Source organism: Gouania willdenowi, chromosome 8 (assembly GCF_900634775.1).
Source record: "Gouania willdenowi chromosome 8, fGouWil2.1, whole genome shotgun sequence".
NCBI lineage: Eukaryota > Metazoa > Chordata > Actinopteri > Blenniiformes > Gobiesocidae > Gouania > Gouania willdenowi.
Genome location: NC_041051.1, coordinates 27,565,264 through 27,588,961, shown reverse-complemented (window position 1 = coordinate 27,588,961; position 23,698 = coordinate 27,565,264). Strand labels below are relative to the sequence as shown.

The window sequence follows — 23,698 nt, the reverse complement described above, 5'->3', positions numbered from 1 at the left end:
GTGGTGTTCGGATTACAATGCGGGTGTCGGAGGTCTGGCTCACCTCGGTGGTCCTCTGTGCCCTGGCTCATGGGGTCCTCGGTGGGTACGGGCTCAGCATGTTTGCAGCTCAGTCCTCTCCTCCGGACCCGTGCTACGATGAGAACGGCAACCCGCGGAGGTGCATCCCGGACTTTGTCAACTCTGCCTTCGGGAAAGATGTGCGCGTGTCCAGCACGTGCGGCAGCCCCGCGGCGCGCTACTGCGTGGTGACCGAGAAGGGAGAGGAGCGCACGCGGGACTGCCACACGTGCGACGCCGCTGATCCAAAGAAGTCCCATCCGCCCGCGTTCCTCACCGACCTCAACAACCCGCACAACCTCACGTGCTGGCAGTCCGAGAACTACGCGCAGTTCCCGCAGAACGTCACCCTCACGCTGTCCCTGGGGAAGAAGTTCGAGGTGACCTACGTGAGCCTGCAGTTCTGCTCCCCCAGACCCGAGTCCATGGCCATCCTCAAGTCCATGGACTACGGTAAAACCTGGGTGCCCTTCCAGTTCTACTCCACCCAGTGTAAGAAGATGTTCAACAGGCAGAACAAAGCGTCCATCACCAAGCAGAACGAGCAGGAGGCGATCTGCACCGACTCCCACACGGACATGCACCCGCTGACCGGCGGCCTCATCGCCTTCAGCACCCTGGACGGCAGGCCGTCCGCGCACGACTTTGACAACTCCCCGGTGCTGCAGGACTGGGTGACGGCCACGGACATCAAGGTGATCTTCAGTCGGCTGCACACCTTCGGGGACGAGAACGAGGATGACTCGGAGCTGGCGCGGGACTCCTACTTTTACGCAGTGTCGGACCTGCAGGTCGGGGGACGGTGCAAGTGCAACGGGCACGCGTCAAAGTGCGTCAAAGACCGGGAGGGGAACCTGGTGTGCGAGTGCAAGCACAACACGGCGGGGCCGGAATGCGACAGGTGCAAACCTTTCCACTATGACCGGCCCTGGCAGCGCGCCACGGCCAGGGAGGCCAACGAGTGCGTGGGTAAGCAGTCTCCTCTTTTTTTATAATTAAACATCTGAGCATGAAATTCTTCTAACTCATGTAAAACATCTGATTCATGCCACACAAGGCGAAAAAACACATAAAATAACCAAATTCTTTTACAAATAGGCCAAAGGCGGCCTATACTACACAAAAACAGTGGTAAATACTTGCTCCAATGCGCATTTTACGCAAAGCAACATGGAATGATTGGCTAAAAAATGTCGTTTTAAATTGTTGGGAATATAATTTACTAATGGGTTCAAATTTGGAAAAAATGCTTAAAATGTCAAGCAATATCTTTAAGCATGGAAACAAAATAAATAATGCTCAAATCAAAGAAATGGGTTTAGTAAAAAAAAAAAATTAATTTTACATTTGTGAAATTGAACAATTTGATGTTCTGCAGATTAAATCTAAACAGCACGACAAAATGTCAACAAATTTATTATTATTTTCCGAGTTATTTCCAATTGTCCATAACAGTAGATTTTACAAGGAGCAACCTAATAAAAAACAATGTGCAAGACTTCAAATATCCTGAACACAAAACCCTCAAGTGTTTTTTCCTGTCTCTTAGACTGTGTGTATTTTATGGAGTTAGATTTGTATCTATATTAAAAAAAAAAAAAAAAATCCTGAATGTTCCAGGAAAAAGTCCCGGAAGCAATTTTCACTCCACGTCTTTTTCCACCCAAATGCGTAATTACGCATTGACGCGCGGTTTCCGACTTTCGTCCCTTCAGATTTGAGCAGGAAGGAAACGTCTCGGTTGCAGGGCCGTGCTGTGTTTCCACAAGCAGGTGCTTCTGCTTATCGGGTGGGACATTAGGGCACTTTTATTCACAGTTTTGGCACAAAGTGTATAAATTGCAGGTTTTCAAAAAGGAGGACAAAGCCCGGAAACCTTTAATACCAGATCTGTTTTCTTTTTCTTTTCTTTTTTCTTATTTATCTTGATGCATTATTTCTACTAAACAGACTGTGAGTTACAAGAGCAGCAAATGGGTAAAGATTCCACAAAAAATGCTTTTCTCTACCCTTCTTTTTTTCTCTGCTCACATGGCGACAGCAAACAGTGCTGTCAAACATTTTTTATTGTCTAATAAACACTTGAATCAGAAAAAAAGTTGCAAAAATCATGAATAAAACCTATAAATTCAGGCTACATCCACATTATTTGTCCAGGTATCTTCTATTTCAGAGCTTATTTCTGATTACAGTATACCTTTTTTGAGGAGCAGCTCCTAGACCTGCTCTGGGGTGTTTTGGCTTTTCCACACAGGCCTTATATTAAAAAACATTTAGTCAGACAGAAGACAGCGTTCACCTTTATTCAAAATACACATTAAAGCCCCTGTTTAGGTGATGCAGACCCTAGACTGATTTGAAATGACTGAAGCTGCATTAATCAGAGCTACAAACACCAAACACCCACATTGACTGAACATAGCAGATGAGCTGCGCACTGTGAGTTCCCATAATGCCTTGCTGTACACCTGCAGATTACTTTGCTCTTAAACCACATTTAGGCAGAGGTAAAATCACATTTATGTCATTTGCTACAATGTCAAACTATGTTAGAGCCTTTTTTTTCTCCTTCTTTGTAATAACATCTGCAACGCTGTCATATCTTACTCTTACTTTAACCAGCAATGTTAACAAGTTGTTTTGGGAGTATTAAGCAAACATGCAAAATCCATTTAGTAATGCAAACGTATACAGACTTTAGCGCCTTGGTCGTTACCATGAGGAGCTCTTAGGTCACATGTGTCAAACTCAAGGCCAGGGGGCCAAATCCGTCACTTTAGAGATTCGGCCCGCTCGAAAAACTAAAAATGATAGAAAAAACATGAATCATTTGGTAAATTAACAAATTAACAACTAATTATCAATAATATTTACAGAGCTCAATTGTCCAGTTATATATCACATGATGGCAGATTTTTTATTTTATTTTTTTAATCTCAAATTGTTAAAATAACTCTCAAGTTTCCCAAAACCTGGCAAATTTTCTTCAAATTATTTCATGAAAATTCCCAAAATCAGGTGCATTTAAGTAAAGATCCTATGGGGCCTGATATACTTATATAGTTTATCATTTATATATCATTCATACATGGAAATTTAAATGGGATTACTTGAAAGTTGAGTTTGCTCTTTTGCACCCAAAATCTGTGGCCCACTCAAGCTCAAACTGGTGCGTATTTGGCCCCTGAACTAAAATGAGTTTGATACTCCTGTATTAGGTCATAGCCATGACAGTAGTTGGTGTTTTTACATAAGAAAACCATAATAAATACACTTTGATGGGTTATATGAGACTTCGAAAGCCAAGTCTAAGTTATTATAGTGAATTTGCCACGATGTTCATTTCCTACAGAGCAGAAGGGTTTGTATCAACAGCTTAAACACCCCCGGGAATTAGCGAACCTGGAAAAAGTTCTGACACTGTCATGGTTTGCTCAACCAAACGGAACAAGTGAACAAGTTGTTCCCTTTGGCCTCCGCCTTTCGCCAGCATGTGAGCGTATTTTACTAAAACAAACGCTTGTCACTCGTGGCATCCATCTCGCTGTCAGTGGGAGGCCCCAGTCTGCCTTTCAGCATCCCACTGTTTGTGTGTGAGGGGTGTCATCAGATAAAGGCAGCACAGAGAAAGTCAGACTGAGCGTGTTTCATCTAAAGGAGGAAATAATAAGGGTGGCCCTGACACCTTTTGCATGAAAGAAGAAGACCCAGGGGGAGGGGAGGGGTTGGTTCTATTCAACCATATGGTCTGACAGCGAGGATGCAGAGGGGTCGGTGCTAATAATCCCTCCCTCCTGTTGTAGGAGACTGAAGGTAGAGTGAGAGCTGTTCTCCTATATTAGAGGCAGGAAAAGAAACTTGAAAGATATCAAAAGCTGGGTTTACGTGACAGATTTTCCCAATTCAAAGTGATATTTCTAAATGTCGACAAAGTATAATTGCACTTTCAACGTGTTTCCATTGAACATTGTTTTGGGCTTGAGCCTCGTAACTCCCATGAAATCTCATTCTGTGAGACTTTGCTGCAGGAAGACACGCTCAAACCTCCTTATATTACTCTGTATTCCTTTGTTGTTTTCATGTCTAATGTGACAGCAGCAATAATTTTAAAGTCTAATGCTCGGAAATATCCCGGTCTCCCTTTCTGTCTACACGTATCGCACAACGTTTTCTCAGAGAGAAGTGGTCATGTGACGTGTATTTGCAGTAAAAGCGTTTACACGGCGCTTTTGCGACACATTTCAATATCGAAACGTCTGAAATTCCTCTTCATGAAAGCGTAAAAAACTTTTTACCAATATTTGAGTGTTTTTTTAAATTCTGGTGTTTTCATTAGCAGTTTTTATTGTGCTATTTAGATTTTGCACATTTCAATGTGGTAATGAAACGCAGCTAAAGACAGAGAAAGATGGCAGGAAGGACAGACAAATGAGTCACACTTATGCAAAAATGCAGTGGAAATGGTGCAAAAACTTTCTCAGAGAGACAGAATTGCAGCGACAGCTAAAAATGTAAAGGCAAACATCACAAAACGCCAAATAAGGGAAACAAAATATGCATAATTTGACAGAAATGCTGTCATTCAACGTATTGTAAAGAAAGACAAAATCCATAAACACATAAATGACAAATATATTCTATTCAATTTTTTTGTTTTTTTTTTTACCAATCTTAAAGCACCGTGATGTTATTTTATCCTGTGTGGCATTTTCTATCAGGAAATGTAACCCAGAATTGTCTTTCTGGTAAGACTTTATTTGAATTAAAATGATGAAGATTTATATCATTTATTGCCATTTTGACTGAAAAAAATTGAGAAAGGAGTCTCGATATTTTTGGAGCTTTTGCTTCAGAGCTGAGTCCTACCTTGTTTCTAGTGATGGTGCAAATAATAATTATAATAATAATAATGCATTTTATTTGTATTGCACTTTACATAAAAGAAATCTCAAAGTGCTACAAAGAAAGCCTAAGACCCACACCATCCATAGGCAAAACTTTCCAGCCGCAGCACATTAAACGTTCCAATAAAAAGTTTCACGCTTGTTGGATTCATTAATGCACGATAATGTTTGAGCATGACCCCTCATAATGTCTGTGAGGGAATGAATAGTGCTGGGACACACACAGTGACACGTCAGACTCTCTTGTCCCAGGCAGCTGCTTCATATTCTCCGCATGTTCGCCGCAGCTCTGACCCCTGACAGTCCGGCCCCCCGCTCCTCTCCGGCCTGACTGATGGACTGTGAAGGGAACTGTGGGAAAGTGGGCCTGCCAGGTGGGTTTGGAAGCGAGATGGAAATGGTAGCCTCGCTCGTTTTGCTCATACATGCAATCTCTTGCACTTGTTCCTACTCGGGCTTGTTTTCTCTGTCATCCTGCCATGCAGTGTTCTGCTTTATAATGACTTCAAGTCAGCTGGAGCTTCAATCACCCGCTTGGGTTTGATGTGCTTTCAGCTGCCGACCCTCCCGTCTGTCTACAGGACCTTCTCGTAACGCTCGACGGGGCTTTTATGTGGCTTTACGTGAAATTCATGTTTAAGGAATGTTTTGGGTTCTTTTTCGTCAGCCGTCTTGTATTGCACCTTTGATCGGGAACTGTTCTTGTAAAAAAAAAAGTAGTATTCTGGGATTTATTAGACCTACATGAATCTCTCTGTGAAAGCGGGCCAACACATTTGCCTCCCACGAGGCAGCTGGAATAGGATGTGATTATATCAATTACCTGCTGGTTATGCTCCCAGACTCAACTGCACAGACGTTTAGTCTTCACAGCAGAGAGTCAAGCCACGGAACACTGTGCATGAATTACAATTTGTAACTCTGGATGTTTAAAATGTCAAATCTACAAAACTATAATTTAAAAACAATCAAATAGAAAAACCAGTGCAAAAATAACGTTTTTATCTTTTGTCTCTGCAAATCTAATCAGTATATCATCAGTGTAATTCAGGTACCAATTTGTAACAGTGGTTTTAAACATGTTTGGGTTGGACTTGACCCTACAGCCTACTCAGCAATCATTTTCTACTATAAATAAAGTATAGTGTATCCCTCATAGCTCAATGAATCAAACATTATTTACTCCAAAAGAAAAGGAGAAACGTAGAAATTGCTGCTCAACCATTGCGTTATGGGATATGGAGTCATGGAGACGGATGCATAAAAGTGTTTTTACTTCATTCTGATATCACAGAGAATACCAGCAACAATCTACAAATAAAATGGTATCAAAAAAATTACTGGCAAAGAAATAATGAAGTAAAAACACTTCTTTGCATCCTTGTATGGGACTACACATCCCACAATGCAATGCGCAAAATGTCAACAAATTACGTTTACGAGATGAAAACGAACCTTCGAGTGGCAATTTCTCTTCACCAGACAAAGAGGACAGTGTTTTCATTCCCGTTTATTCCCCCGTGACACAACAATGAAGAAAAAACACTTTTATGCATCTGTCTCCACATCCCACAATGCAATACGTGAAAATGTCAAAAATAAAGTGTTTTACATTTGGAGAGGAAAACAAACCTTTGAGTGGGAATTTCAACCTTTTTCTCTCTTTTTGGTATAAATTAGGGCTGCATGATTATGACCAAAATGATAATCCGATTATTTGGATAAAAATGTTAATCACCATTATTAATCACAATTATTCATCATGTTAGGAAAAACATCTGTATTTTTATTTAACTACTTTTTATCAAACAATATATGAATAGTTTAGAGTGCAAAAAACAAGCTTTAAACAAGAATAATGATAAATACTATCAAATTTACCCCAACTTTTTAAATTTACAGTGGGCTTACTATAAATACACTATTACACATTTCAACTCTTTGAAAACAATATAAAGAAAAGTTAAGAACATTAGACTCAAGCCTACAGGTTTTAAGCCAGAAACAACAGCCTGTCAACATGTTCTGTCTTGAGTGTCCACTGGATTCATTCATTAATACTAACTAATTTGGTACTTATGTCAATAAACTCATGGTGGCGTGTTGACATGTGCAACACGAGCGTCCTCCCCACCTTAAAAAAAAACCTTAAAACGCTACAGTTTTCTCGACTGCTGCGCATTTCCACGTTACGTTAACAGAGTATTATCATGTCAACTTGAGAGTCACACAGGGTGTGTGCGCCAACGCTCACGGGGCACAAGCGCGTGTGTACGAAACCAGGCCCGACCCATTTGGTTCTGTTGGGCTCGGTCAGGTATAATATAATATCTATCCTGTGTGAGGTAAAGACTGACATCTGGATGACGAATCGATGTTTTATTTCTAACTGGCTTCATCCCACGCCACAGCTGAAGCAGAGAGGGGCGGGGCTTATGGTTAAGAGACCTGGCTAACCACAGAGCATGTCAACATGTTGCTTTTTCTGTATAAAAACATGGGCTGTCCCGATCTAGTATTGATATCGGTTCGATATCAGCCAGAAAACGAATATTGGATTTTATCGGACTGCATCTAAAATCATCGATATACATGATATTATATTTATTCAATTGTAGAATACTGTAGATATTATGTTGAAGGTTAAAATGCTAATAATAATAAATGGGTCAGTTTTTCTCATACCTACTGTTGCTGACTATTGTTCTCTGTTTGAGTGACATCAAAGCCTTTTCTAACATTCCACACTACAATATAAGTAATAAAAGTATGTATGATTTGTGCTGATATCGTATCGAATCGCTCTCGGTATTGGCCAATATGCATATCGTATCGTAAGTGAAAAAGTTATACCAGGACATCCCTAATAAAAACCAATATAAAAGCAGCGCTGCAGGTTGGTCGCTCCACATGATTCTAGTTCACCTAGTGAAACACAGTTGCAGAGCGGTTACAGTGTTGCTCGCTTGTTATTAAGGTAGCTTCATAAAGCCTTAATCCTGTGTTCGCCCCCTGGTGGTTGGCTGACTACCGGGGTTGAAAAGTGCCTGGTTTGATATGCAGCAGAGGTGCATTTTAAATGTAAAAATCACCAACGATCAGGTTAATTTAATTGTGGAGACCAAAATCATGATCATGATTAAAATGTAATTAATTCTGCAGCCTTAGTGTAAATGATGTTCGATTCATTGATCTGTGAGGCATACACTGGACACGGTTACATGATGTTTTTTTAATTCTGAATTATTTATTCCGAATTAAATCACTCGGAATTAAAGTGTTCTGCTTCGTGTTTACATGGAAATGGTAATTCCCGAACAAGGTTTACATGGAAAACAGGTTTATTCGGCTTTAGTTAATTCCGCTTTAGGTCTGGGGGTTGGGAAGGCTCTGATTGGACAGGGGAGAACGTGATGTATCACGTCTATCAGGAAAAACACACAACAAACCTTTTATTGTCGGCTATAGGAATATATATATATATATATATATATATATATATATATATACAGCCTGTGAATGCAGTACGGGGACGTATTTTCTCCGCCTCTGGGTCCTAGTGCCAGCCGGTCCAGTGAAGCCTGTTCTGTTTACCGTGTTTACCGAGGTCCGTGTGTGTTCCATAAGTCTGTGTGTCTGCATGTGTATGACTTTTTTCATTATATTCATGTCTTTGAAGGCTCTTATTAAATAGTCTAGGCTGGAGTCCGGGCCATCTTGGATTATTTCATCACTCGTGCGTCATCGCGCAAGTGCAAACCAATCCGAATGAACTTAAAGCGGAATTAGGCAAGTGAAGTGCTTACAAGAAAGAGGAATTATCTAATTCAGAATTAAAAACGGAACAAACCAGCCACCTAATTTGGAATTAACTTTAATTTGGAATGAAATTAGCATTAGGAATTATGTGTTTACAAGGTCAGGTTAAAGAGGAATTAACTTTTATTCTGCTTTAAAGAGGAATTAAAGCTGCCATGTAAACGTGGCCACTATGATTTTATCTAATGAAAAGTTATCGGAGCTAGCTGCGTCATGCTAATGTATTAAAGTTTTCACACTGCTGTTTTATACAGCTTTGCTTCTTCACTTTGAAGTGTAAGTAACGTGTGAGTCAGGTGAAGTTACTCTGAATTCTACTGCTGTGACCTTTAGTAGTACCACTGATAGTATTCCTACGTGACTGTAATGATGCCACCCACCGCTGCCCCCTAAGGGTTCACCAACCCGGTTAGACCAGGCCGGTCTCACCATCTGGATCTCATTTATACAGCGGTCCATGCGACAGGGCAGAGGAATTTCTGTAGCCCATGATGTCATTGATTTTCTCGTAGGAAAAGTTTGACTCTCCCGTCCTCTCCTTCTGTTTCCTCTTCCTCTGTAGTTCCTCGCTCTCTTTCCTTCTGTCCCGTCAGTGTGTGAACCAGCGCACCGTGCCAGCGCCCGAGGGGGGGTGTGGTGTGGTGGGGGGCACAGTCAGCCATTTCACTTTAATTTGTCAGCTGAGATTAATTCTTTTGTTTCCAGTTTCATTTTTTAAACTCAATTGTAGCCAACAACAGCCAGAGGACATTGTTTTCCTGACTCCTGTTTTGATGAGTTTAAACACATCACTTTAATACAGTCCATGAGGCTGTAATGGAAACATGCTGTGTTTGCAAATGATTGGATGGTTTTTGTTTAACAACAGAGACTCAGTTTACTCCTGAAAATAAGTGAAATACCTACAAGGGACTTTTTTCTTTGGAAGGATAATCACCAAAGAAAAGCAAAAGTAAATAAATGTTGCCCTGAGGCTTTTTCAGCTTGTTTGTTGTGGAGACTTTTATTTATTTTAAAATGGACTCTCGCTGATAATCTGATTCAGTTCAATGACTATAAAGAAGTCCACGGTAGTATATAAACTAAGGCTGCTTTTTTTTTTTTTTTTACAAAGGGATAGATGAGAACTCGACTTGAATGGGCAAAGATAAGCTCATAATGTTAAAGCTGCTGGAAGCGATGCACTTTTTTTTTTTTTTTTTTTTTTTACCAGATTTACCTATAGTTTAGGCCTCATAGATCAATAAATCAAAGATCGTTTGCTCAAAAAAAGATGTTAAAGGTTGAAATAGGGCTTTACGCAAACCATTGTGGGACATGAAGTCCTATAGATGGATGCATAGATGTGTTTTTACTCAATTCTTACTGTGATTTATTGTGTTTACCCCCCAAAAACTCTGACAAAATGACTTCTCAACACATTTCTAACATTTTCACTGAAAGTTACAGCCAAACAATGGCAGGTGTTTATTTTGGGGTTTACACAGAAAGATCAGAAATTAATCCTGTGATCATCACCTCGCGAAGTGAGGTGATGATCACAGGAAATACCGGGAACAAACTAGAAGAAAAATGGTTAAAGCGAATTACTGTCCTCGTCTGGTGAAGAAACACGTTGTGTAGTTTGTTGTTGTTTGTCTGTCCTTTTTATTATTCAGTAAAATTTTCTCTTATTTTGTGTTTTTTTGTTGTCGTTTTTGTGAGTTGCTAGTATTATTTAGTATGATTATCATTTTTAACTAGGGATGTCCCGACACAACTTTTCCACTTCTGATCCGATACCAATATTGCAGCCTTGAATATTGGCCGATACCGATATGGATCCGATACAATATCAGCACAAATCATACACACTTTTATTACATATTTTGTAATGTGTAATGTTAGAAAAGGCTTGATCAAGTGATGTCACTCAAACAGAGAACAATAGTCAGCAACAGTAGGCCTGAGAAAAACTGACCCATTTATTATTAACCAATTGGTTACATACATTTTAACCTTCAACATAATATCTACAGTATTCTGCAATTGAATAAAATAAATAAAAAAATAAATTATTGTGTCGGTTATGATATCGGAGATTTTAGATGCAGTCCGATAAAATCTGATATTTAATGATTTCTGATATCGGACCGATATCCACTATCAATATCGGATCGGGACACCCCTAGTTTTAACTAAAATATTAACAGAAATAAAACCACATATTTTCAATGATTTCATTTGTTCATTTTCCCTTCTCTCTCTCTCTCTCTAGTACCCCCTTTAGTGCCATCGCTTATTCAATTTCAGAAACACCTGTTTCCGGAACTCCAAATCCCATAATGCAGCAGCTTTAACACCTTGCGTTCACAATGCACTTTTGGGGCCTATACTAGATAATTATATCCTGGATTTATCTCCCTTTCTGGGCTTCATCTAACCAAACATTCTCAGTCAGAGAGAAGCTGTCCTACGAATCGCGATTACAACTCGCTAAGTTAAGCGAGTTGATCTCAGCCTGGCTACGTGCGCGCTCTTGTGATAGAGGACGATACTTTGATAGGTTTCAGATATTTCCAGTTGATGGGTAGGGAAACAAAGAAGACTTGAAACAGAGCCTTCCCCTTATTGCTGTTATCAGCCTCTAAAGGGATTCCTGAAACCTTTCAGCAATTTAGACCTGATCACCTACTTTTATATTCCTCTTTAAGAAAATCTAAACTTTCTGCATATGATTGAGGTTTACAGTACATCTCCAATAGTCATGTTCACATGTAAACAACCATAGGAAGGCTCGTGGTGACTCCACAAATGATTCTAGTTCTTTACCATTGTCACAAACATAAATTGAGAACACCTCTCTGCTGAAATTGGCCGTCGCTCTGTTGCCTCCAGCAGCTCTTGCAACATAAGCCGATGCAACTTTCCTGAGAGGTTTTTCTGTATACAAGCGGACCATAAAACAAAGAGAGATGTATTTAGAGGAGCTCAAAGAAGGTCTTGCTCTGCTACAAGCCACTGTCCTCTGGGTAAAAGCTGCATGTTTAGAGGATTATTTTTTTTTTTTCAAGCTCATAATTCAAGACAGACATGTTAGGTTGAGCCATGAGACTTTTCACTAAAGCTTTTCAGAGAATGCTGATGCCGAAGTACCGCATGTTTTTGTGGGTTGAGAGGTGGCAGACAGTTTTAACACAAGTGATGTAATTGATTAAATGTTCCAATCGCCGTGTGACAATTGACCAGTATGAAACATGCAGGACATTGACAGTTCACTGACCTTCCTAAAGGCTGAGAAGCAGTAGAAGTTTGCAACAACATGTTGCTATGTTGCAGAAGAGGAAAACTGTCATGTGCAGTCGCACAGATTTGTTCTACAATGCAGATCTAAAGGCTTGACAGATGTTGTACAGGGGTCCCCGGTTTTTGTACGGCTTTTTGTTTTAGTGTGTCTTTGTTTGTGGGTGACTCAAAAGCACTTGGAAGATATCAAAAGATATCAAAACGCACCTTAATGTTCTTGCCTTTTCATTACACGCTGAAATTTTTTCTAAGCAGTTGTCGACTTAGATGTTAAATTCTTGGGTACATTTGTATTTTTTCTTTTTAGTTTTTATCATTATTCTTGGTTAGAGCTTTTATTTTGAACTCTCAACTGGTCACATATTGTTTGTTAAAAAGTAGTTCATTAAAAATACAGACATGATGAATAATTGTGATTACAGTATTGATCCAAATAATCACGATTATCCTTTTGGCCATAATCGTGCAGCCCTAGAATACAAAGACATTTTTAAAAACCTGGTCTTGCAAGAAAAAAATATTTGGTAGAGGGATGCAAACAGAATATTTAGAACCACGTTGCTTTACTGGCAGGGGTTTGACGTACATTATATACTTATTAAATGACACAGTCAAAATAATCTTAATTATGGCCACAAATGAGCTGTTTGTGGCCATAATTAAGATTATTTTGACTGTGTCATATCTGGATGTCCAACTTAAAGCTGCAACAATAAAAATATACAAAAATATGCTATTTCTATCACATACTAACACATGTAAGGGCTGTTTTGCTATTCATCTATGCTGTTTATCATTATCTCTTAGATTGTATATATTGATTGCATCACACACTTATTTTACAGTGATTCAGAAGTCTGTTGTGATCCCTGCTAGATTTACTCCAAGTTACTGTTTTCATCCCCATATTTATTGGATAAGACAGTCTGTTGTGTAACAGGGTCGTTGTGTACAATAGAAACAAGCTGTTTGTTTACTCTACTGTTTGTTTTTTGTTTGCTGGTTTTAGTCGTCACTCTTCATTCAGTCAGGGAGAAGTAGAAATGCCCGTTTGCAGAAAACATGCCGATGCGCTCTTCTTCGTGTCCCCTGTCTTCCTGCTGACGGAGGCTTTCCTGGTGGCATCAGGACCACCAAGTGTGTGCACATCAATCCCCTTTAAGGCACTGAAGCAAGGCAGCCTGGGAATGATTAATTGGCCGGCAGAGTGACACGCTCCGCAGCTCAGCCTCAGACCTCCTGCCAGCTCCCCCGCCGCGCTGCCACCCGACACAGTGACAACTCTACATGTACGCCCACATGTAACACACGTCTTATGTCAGCCACCCCCAGTGTACCCACTTCTCCTCTAATTTAGCATTAGACGGCTCTGTGGTGGAGGCGTGGCTAAGCTCCTTTGGCTGCTCTGTCTTTCCTGCTGCGCTGTCGACACTGTGGTCTTTAAACTGGAAGACAAAGACAAGCAAGTAAGAGTGGAATGAAATGTAATGCGTTTGTGCTTTCTACTCATATAAGTCACTTAGCCATATAACTGTCTATTGCACAAGTTACGATCCAATACACTATTTAACCCAAGATAATATTTAGACAGTGTCTTATGTCAGGACATAATAAAGCTTTCCTATAAATGATTCAACTTTCAATTCAATTCAATTTTATTCATGTAGCACAAATTACAACAATAGTCATATCGTAGCGCTTATGAAAATATCAATTTCTTAAGAAAAAAACCCAACAAATCCACATGAACATGCATCAAGAACACAACAGGAGAAAGAGAAAGAACATCAGCGTGTTCCAGAGTGGTTGAGCTGTGAACCACAGATCATTAACTACCATCTCCAGCACCAAGACACCTGAAACAGAAAAGAGAGAGAAGGCACAGTCTGCATAAAAGCAGTGATGCAGTATTAGCAGGTCTGCCTGCATGGAAACACCTGGTGCTAGACTATGTGTGAGAAGAAGAGGGCAAAGTTATTCTCAGGGAGGATGACGCACAGAGCAAACATCGAAGCTTTTCAAAAGTTTGTTGCACCTCCGAAAAATAAAGCCAAGATGTTTTGACATTTATGTGTCATATTGAATGTGATCAGCCATGTGAAGCACTTTATAGGTGTATTAAAAAGGGCTATGCAGTCATTTCTAATAAAGATTCAAATCTAGTTACATTTCAAGTTTCCTACTGATTTGAAAGCCTATGCAGCGCTCAGTGTGTGAGCATGATAAGCCTGCCTTAAAGAAGAAAATGACCTGTTGGTTCTCATTTCATATAAATGTGCAAGGGCGTATCTCTAAAGAAGAAGGTTCCTATATCCTCCTCTGCTCTATCTCCATCTTTTATGCACCCAAGTGACCGATTCTTCTCCGTGAGAGAGTTAGGAACCACTTATTGGATTTGAGTGGATGTCCAGCAGGATTGATGCAGAGGAGGAAAGCACAGAAGCTACCACTTCTTGATCCCAAAAGACTATAAATATCCAAACCTTGGGAAACCCCCACTCTCTCTCCCAGCACATTGTCAGCGAGTGTGATTCAGGCTGATCAGCTCAGACTCAGAGTCTGGGATTAAGTCTTTTTGAACATGTGGACTGTTCCCACCCTGCTCTACTGTGCTCTGAATTCACAGTTTGGTCTAAAAAGTTATTTTCCACTCCTATATTGCGTTCCACTAATGGTGTCTCTTCCCGTATCTGTGCACTGATTTACACTTGTGCAACACATGTATGCCATTGGGTTTATTTCCATAGACAGTGAGGCACAGTTTCTCATCATGTATCTGTTTCCCACTCAGACTGCTGGTAAAAAAAGAGTGACTTTCATTTGGTGAGTCCCAGGACTCGTGGACATGGAGCTGATGGCATGCGGGCTGAGAGACATGATGTGATGAAATGTGTCATCGACTGGGAGGTCAGCTTGTTGGCTCACTGGTCAGCATCTCTCCCTGTCAGTGAACAGATCTTAGCCCTCATTTATTAACCTTGCGTGAAAACGGGTGTGCACATTGTGTCGTACGACAGGACTAACGTTGGACTTATGAAACATTCATACCTGACCAATCCAAGCACACCAACGATCGGGTGTTGAATTTGACTGTCATTAACTCGTTACGCCCTTAAATACTCCTGGTTCGGTGGCCCCGCCCACTGAGGTCAAACAAACATTTGGGAAAAAATAAACGTTTCCGAGATGAAAATCAGCATTCTCACAGCTGAGCTGAAGAAAAACAAACATGTGCTTTTCGGTAGAGTGAAAAGTGGAAATTAAGGAGCTCATTTAAACGCTCTGTGAAAGAAAATAACGGAGGCACTGAACAGCGTTTCCGTATTGGAGCGGACTCAGGCTGAGGTTTGAATTAAATGATCAATAACTGAAAATGATAGTTTAAATGAAATGTTACTCATCCACAGCCTAAAAGCATAAATTCCTGCTATTTGATCAAAATAATTATTTACATAGTTGGTGTTAGCTTGTGGACCCCCCGTCCCCCCTCCTCTCCCTGTCGTGTGTACGCAGCGCACCGATCAAACCACATTTCAGGGCAGAGAACCTTAAGAGACACACAGGAATATGACGTTTATTGGCCTCAGTTATCTGCACGCTGGAAGCAATAAATAAGATATTAAAAGAAATGAACAAATCCTTTTAACACCTCAGTGGAGGCTGACCTGACACTGGTTCAGCTTTGACACCTCACGCAGCGCTGATATACGTCAGATATCACTCTATTCACCAATGAAATATTTTTCCAAAACAGGTTAAAATAATGTCACTGTAAGCCTTGTGATAGACCGGCATTCAATACTTCTCTGCTGCTATTCAACCACACACTCCTGAGCCAGAATGACCTTTTGTTGTGCAACTTCTGTGTCCTGTGTACTTCCTTTAGTGGGGGACCAGGGCTGTGTTCATATGTGTTTCATATTCATTCTGCTAATTTTTTAATAACTAAAAGAATCCCTCACTAGACCATGTTTAGCAGTTTGAAGTTGACCTGAGTACTTTCATACATCAAGCTCTAGATATTTAGTGTAAACCTCTGTGAGTCTCCAGACTAACCCTTCTCTAAACATCTAAACAGGACCAGGTTGCTTCAGGACTGTGGTGTTAGGCTGTCCAAATCCTCCCCACAGCGCAGGGAGGTTATTTCAACACTCAGGCACACGGCCGCTTCACTGGGCTCTCCCGTGTGGAGGGAATAAAGGAGAACAAGGCAGGAAGCCACAAGGCTGTAAATCATAACGCCAAGCTGACCATCCATTCTTCTTGTGGCATGTTTATTGTGCTTTTCCTCATTTTTCTCAGCAGGCCTATTAATTACTGGCCACATTCCCATCTCAAAGGTAGCTACTTTATATGTTTTACAACCACCATTAAAAACTGAAATCTAGATGCATTTGTGTTGTTTACACATTTACAAACTTTAAAGAGGTTGCCATGGTTTAAGAGTTGCTGTTCTGGATTACAATTGTTAATGGAAATAAAATTATCATTAAGAGTTTAGAGAACTCATTCCTTATTCCTTGATGTTGTGGCACTAGTAGTTGCCATTCTGTTGACCAACATGACGCATGATGGTACTGTGTATGTGCGGCTGCCAGCATTAAAACAGAATGACCTCTAGTGTCTACTAAATTTATTGAGGACTATTTCCGTCAATTATAGTTGACTATGTTGACAATTTGTCGCACCTTTACGTATCAATCTTTCACAATGGAACCTACTGGGCCACCTGCATTGGAGATCCATAGTAGAGGTTGAATTGTTTGCTCAAAACTGACCCGAGCCGTCGGGACCCAACGGTAAATGAATGGTCAGTTGACTTGTTTTGATTAAGACTCGAGAAATGGATGCTGACTCGTTCTGGAGTTGTGTGCTGTCACATAGGGCTCTATTTTCCCATGTGCAGAAGTCCAAAAAGCCACGAAGCTGCGCTGTTTTTGGCTGTGTGCTATTGTCCCCCTGTACTTAAGTCAGTTGCTGCGCGCCTTCATCCCAGTTACGCACTGTGGGTGGAGCAGCCCTAATATGTGGGTGTTCCTATTCAAATCTGTCCTTGCGTGCATTCTCCGGTGTACGTAAGTCCTTTTCCTCTTACTCGCTTCTAACCCTGAAATAAGTGCAGCGCCCCAATAAGGTGAAACATTATATTGCACTAGAAATATGGACTGAGTTACATTTGAAGCCACACGGACTCGTGCGTCACGCAGCAGCAGCTGTGATCACTCAGCTGCTGCTGCACGATTAATTAAAACTCTTAACAGACGCAGATTTCTGTCCACGTTGGTCACAGTGATTCAACTATTTTCATACTATGTCCAACGTAAAGTTTGATCCATTACAGAGTGAAACAAGCTGTCATATGCAGATGAGGTTGAACCAGAAACTGTAAATAAAAGCTAAGAGTTATTAAAGAAAACTCGCCTCGTATCATTCTACACGCACTTGCGCGGATGTGAAAAGTATCTCATCTAAATGAAACCATAATGATCATGTTTATTACCAGCAGCTTCTCTGTGGATAAAATATTTATGTTTTTCCAAGCCACAATAATGTCGATATATATTGAACTACATGGAGGCCAAGCAGGTTTGTCAGTGAGTGGCATCACACGCCAAAATGCTTGATCGCTCATCATTGGAAATATAATAGAATACTAATTTATTTTTAAGTTTAAACACTTTAAAAACAGATTAGACGCATGAAAAGATCAATGAAATGGAGGCAGCATTTAAAGACTTTCCCACTTTCTTCATGGGCGTTCGTCATATATGGTGTTTTTAAAGATCTTTTTGCTTTAGTTGTACTGCTTCAAAGATAGTGTAGTGTAATACAGAACAAGTAATGGAAACAAGGCTTCCAGGAATTGTTGCGTTACTTTCCATCAAAGTTAACCAGCAGTACACTCACTCCTGCCTGCCCTTGTACTGCTCCCAGACAAGAAACATGGGGAAAAATGGGCTGAGATATGCTGGCATTATTATTCAAAGGAGTCAGTGTGTTATCATTGGCCGCATCGAGCAGTGTCTGTTCAGGGAAGGGAGTGAATAACTGCTCGTTACTGACTGTGCAGCTCCAAACGTGGATTAAACGGGTTATAGATAACAACAGACAGAATGCACGTGTTCACTGAGACTTTGATACATGCACACAGACGCAGATAGCATGCAAGTCACACTTTATATAAGCAGGTGCAGGGGTGGTCTGGCCATCTGGCATACCGGGCCAAAGTGGGCCGGTCCGGTACGTTTTTTTTTTTTTTTGACTTTTGAATGGAGGCAGACATGGTATCAGGTAGCCAAAAATGGTCCAAAAGTGGCAAAAACATGGAAAAAAAGAGGGAAAAGTGACTAAAATGGGCCAAAAGCAGTCAAGAGTGGACAAATAAAGAGGAACAATCAGACGCACTTTTGCTGGGTGATGTAATAATCCGACGACGGTGTAGGTTAGTGACCACTATGAAAAATGGACTACTAAAAGTAGGGATGTCCCGATCCAACATTGATATCGGATATCGGTCCGATATCAGCTGGAAAGCGAATATCGGATTTTATTGGACTGCATTTATTGTTCCTACTATATACTGACAGTAAAAAATAACTGAAGTGAACTTGAATTGTTGACTAATGTTCTCTGTTTGAGTAACATCACTTGATCAAGCCTTTTGTCACATTCCACACTACAAAGTAAGTAATAAAAGTATGTATGATTACAAGGCCTTGTAATCAGAAGGTTCCCGGTTCAAGCCTCACATGGGCCATCGCTGTGGGATGTTGAGCAAGTCCCTTAACCCCGAACAGCTCCCCAGGTGCCGAAAAATGGCTGCCAACTGCTCCCCAGGGATGGGTTATATTGCAGAGGACAAATTTGAATATATATACAGTATATGTGTAACAACATGACAAATAAAGGCTTAAAGCCCCAGTTTAATTTAATTTAATTTTAATTTTATCTCAAAGATCACAAGGTTTGAATGTAAATCAAAGGAAAAGAGGCTCAAAAGGAACAAAAGTGAAACTAAAAGAACGTCACATTTGCTTGCTCACAATCACCTTCCACTCAGAAATCAACTTAAATCCAAAATAAGTGTGATTTAATGAAATTTTACATTTATGCAAGATATAGGCCTACATAACGTTGTAGGAATACACATGTACAACCACACAAAGCATTCCTATGTGAATAAAATATGTAAATACAACATAATGTGGCTAAAAATGTCTCCGATGCCTTTTAATAGAACAGTCATTGTGAGTTTCCGTGAATGCTCAGATGAGTACGCCCCTTTAAATTGTGGGTCAGCATTATCTGGTCTCCTTTGGTAAAGGATGCATCAGTGTTTCCTAGGCTAAAGGAGATTATAAAAGAAGCATTGAGCCTAGGAAAAGAGATAGGAGGGACTATTTGGACGCACCTAGAGTGTTTGGGCTGTGAGTGATTAGATGCCTCATGTTTGGCACCCAGGTGTGGCTCATTCCCAATCAGGCTTCCCTACTGATTGCTTGGACCCAGAATGATTGCTGGTTCATTGTCTACGTAATCCTCCATGTGTGCTGCTGCGTTTGTCCCCTGGCTACTGGTTTTTCTCATCATCAATTTTTTGTAATTTGGCTTTTGGTTAGAATAAATGATTTGCCCCTGCTCAGCACTCCTCCTGCCTTTTACTTTTGGATCTTCCACAATCATCAGAACCACCGTTTCTGACAATAGGTCCAAGCTTATAACTGCCACTATTGCGAAAAAGTCACATGTTCATCGTGTTGATGTTGCGGAGCTCAGCGAAGCACGACAATTTCAGCAATAAGAACAATTTCTATCGAAAAGTACAAAATACAGCAGACCATTATCGCAACACTGAAAACTCTTTCATCAGCATGTGATTCACTGCGTTGCAGGTTTATTAAAAAAACCCACTGTAAACAATTTCCCATGCATTTTTACACTGCTTTGGTGCTCTCCTGTTGAGTAATAGCTCATGTGTGTTTAAGTGTCGCGTCTCTCTGTGTGGGAATCAGTCTCCGCTCTGAGCTGCAGGCCTCGTCTCACTGTGCAGCCTTCACTGATGTCATGGGAGGCGTTTCTGTTCTTTTATGAGCGCAGCCCTCTGATCTCTGGTGGAGATCAATTAGTTAAGCAATCAGGCCGCCCCGTTCTTTTGTGTGAGCAACTGCTCGTAAAGCGTTTGGTTGCCTGGCAGAAAGGGGAATGGATCCCTTCAACATAAACATCCACCCAGGCAGCGCTCCAGCTTCTGTAGCATATGTCGTGAATTAATGCAACCTGACATCAAATCAAACAACACACCTTAAGCTGGTGTAGTTTAAGATTAGCTGGAAATAATCCGTATAGCTAAAGTCATGTTAGACATGACTCTGAGACGAAGTCCTTACCAGGCTTCAGCAGCTGCACCGAACTTTCTGACTGCATGCGTACCCCTACGGGTACGTGATGACAATCCAGGAGGTACTTGAGAGAGTGTAGAAAATTCCAAATGGAAGCATTAAAAATGTTTATTTTTGGTTAAGAATGATAATTGTACTAAAAATGACCAACAACACGGCAACGAAGACACACTAAATGAGAGAAAAATACACAAGATCATTACAAAATACACAAAAATAACAGAGAAACATACAAAGCGACTTAAGACAACACCAAAAACACACGCACTGAGAGAATAATTTAAATAATACCAACAACACACGAAAACAACAGAGAAAAATATAATGAATAATAATAAAAATCAACAAAATACACAAACTGACACATTCACTGTCAGTATATGGTGTCTCCTAACACTTTTCCTTAACCCTGTGACATCCACAGACATTTTCCATTAAATCAGCTTTGGCGTTTCAAATAGTAAATTAACACTGCTTTGCCTCATTTAGGATGAAATCGTTCCAGACTTTTGACACATGACATTTGATGGGGTTCTTCTAAATGTTTATATGATACAGTCCCTGTATCATATGATACAGTAAATCTGTGAGATCTTAGACACTTGTTCAAACTTCCTCTCACCCTTAACGTCCGTCCCATTAAAACTGTTGCATCTTACGCTAAAATCGTTGTGTTGGATTTCAGTGATGTTTTTTTCCATTACAAAATCAATTTCAACATTCTCTTTGTTTGGTTATATAACGCTATGGTGACTCTGTGGAGGGCACTGTGTGAATATAATGTTTTCTTAAAAAAAAAAACAAAAAAAGATTTTTAAATTTTCCAGATTAGACACTTATGAAGAGGTTTTATCATCTGGAGACTTGGTTGCATTGGTTTTTTTGTCTTTGCCCTCATGCAGAGTAATAAGATGGAGGGTGGGGTTGTGGGCTGAGGGGCAATGCTTCCTCGTGTGTGACCGAGACTCTTGTTTTCAGAGTATTGGCTCGGCTCATATTAATGCAGATACAGTCATCCACATGTGCCCAGATGTTTGAGCAACCTGAGCTTACCTCATGTACGTTTCACCATCTTTTCACACTAATATGATATATTCAGATAAACACAGGGTACACTGTCTTCATGTGGTCAGTAAAAATAGAGTTTTGAGGGTTTTGTTGTCAATTTCTGTAACTATCCACTTTTTTTATTAACTGCATGATTTCTGGTGCCTAAAGCAGACATGCTTCATCTGTTTTGTGTTACTATACTGTAGTGTTGTCAAAAAACTCAATGCTGAATAAAGTATTGATATGATACTCACTTGCAAAGGTATCGATACTAACAGCTCCGTGTTCATCTCTAATATATCTATGGTTTTCCTTTTCCTTGCCTGTTTCAATTGACGCAACTTTATTCGCTGCTGCAGACACACGTGTAGCCCCTCCCCTCAGCTGCAGCTGAACACACTACTAAGGCCCTATGAAACCCACGTTAATGGAATCGCGGACGGAACCACGGAATCGACCAATGAAAACGGTTAAACGTGGAAATGGACAGAATCAACATAAAACGACGTCACCGTGAGGCAAGGAACGTTTTTTTGTGTTGAAATGTTCCGTGGAGCGCTCATTAGGTCTGGAATTATGTCATTAGGATCATTTGAATTAGGTTAATTTAATTGAAGTTTATCAAAAGTTAATCTGTAAACCTGCTCAGATTCAATAAACCATTGATCCCTGAGGGATTGGGTGACTGTGACATAAATAAATGCTGTTCCCATACATTTTTATATGACATAAATCATTAAAAAGGGAGTAGTCAGAATAATCCATGTCACTACAATTTAAATCTACCTTTTAATTGTATCTTACTTTGTTTTTGACATACATTTTTGTTTAAAAATGGAATTTTAAAAAATTCAAGCGGCAAACAGAATTTGTACTTTGTAAACTGTTCATAGTTTGTATTCTCAACTTTATTTAAAGGTAATTATGCTTCTGAATTTTTTGCCCCATGGTATCGAAAATGGTATTGAGTATCAAGTTTTTTTTTCTTCCGAGTATTGGTATCGAGTTTGAAATTCTAGTATCGTGACAACCTGACTATAGTGTTACCCATTTTCCCCAAAAATAGTAACACCTAGTAGTAATCTTTTTTTAACCACCAGTAAAATTAATTAGTATAAACTTACATCCATACTCGCTATATATTGCCTTTCTTAAGAAAAATGGTATGACAAAATGCATTAATAAAAGCTTCCATAACTGTATTATTTGGGATAACAAATAATAAGTTATTGTACACAAATTCCATCCATCCATTTTCAGACCCGCTTGTTCCTGTTTTTCAGGGTCGCGGGTGTACACAATTTGATTTTCCTTTACTTCCTGTTTTTAAAAAATGCATTAAATCTGCATTACTTTAAGATCACCCATGCACACCCAGCGATGACGTACAAAATACTGCTCAGAAAAACCTCCCGTTCATCACGTTGCTCCCTGCATTGTATGTGTTCCTTCAATTAGTTCAGATTGTGTGTAACGTTGATCACAGGACGTCTCATAATTAAACCACAGCCATCCGCTAGGTTGGCTATGGGAATAGGTCACTGACCAATGGTTGACTAGGGTTTCCTCTCCTGCAAGTTTGATTATTTGATTTTTTTAAAAATATGTATTGTGTTAAGATTTACCTGGAACAATTATTCCAGACTATGTTAAAATATTATCATCAAGTAAATAACCTCAGGCATACCTTCCTACCTATTTATTTACCTCTACCTTTATATGTGTTGGCCATATATATCATAATTAAATCACTGTTTTACAGTTTTAGAATAAAGTGAGGCTTCGAGGACACAGGTACACAGACAGATTGCCGGGTTGTTGGTTGTCCTTTTCACCTGCACCACCTTTGTGATTGATTTGGGACACAGAGTCCCTCCCTGAATCCCCTCCCCACTGATTCTCTCTGCCTGCTAGCCATGTTGGTATCATGCAATTATTTGTTGTAAAAAAAAATAAATTAAAAAAAATCAGAATATGAAAAAAGAACAATTTTCATGTGTTGTGTATACTCTGTGTGTGGCTGTGGCAAAATAATTAATAATTAATTGTGTGTGTGTGTGTGTGTGTGTGTGTGTGTGTGTGTGTGTGTGTGTGTGTGTATGGTAAAAGCTACATCATAAGGAGTCAATGTACTCATCGCCCACATATATATTCACAAAAATGTTGTTATGCAAGCATATA

At 40.1% G+C, this 23,698-nt stretch overlaps 1 protein-coding gene across 2 annotated transcripts in view; it reads left to right on the top strand.

The window, feature by feature from the left end:
- The window catches only part of ntn1b (netrin 1b), a 56,045-nt gene continuing 32,347 nt past the window's right edge, over positions 1 to 23,698 (top strand). For both annotated transcript variants that reach the window (XM_028455898.1, XM_028455897.1), the window contains exon 1: positions 1 to 1,029. In XM_028455898.1, coding sequence (XP_028311699.1) covers positions 18 to 1,029 — 1,012 coding nt within the window. In that variant the 5' untranslated portion in view covers positions 1 to 17. The remainder of the gene's footprint in view (positions 1,030 to 23,698) is intronic.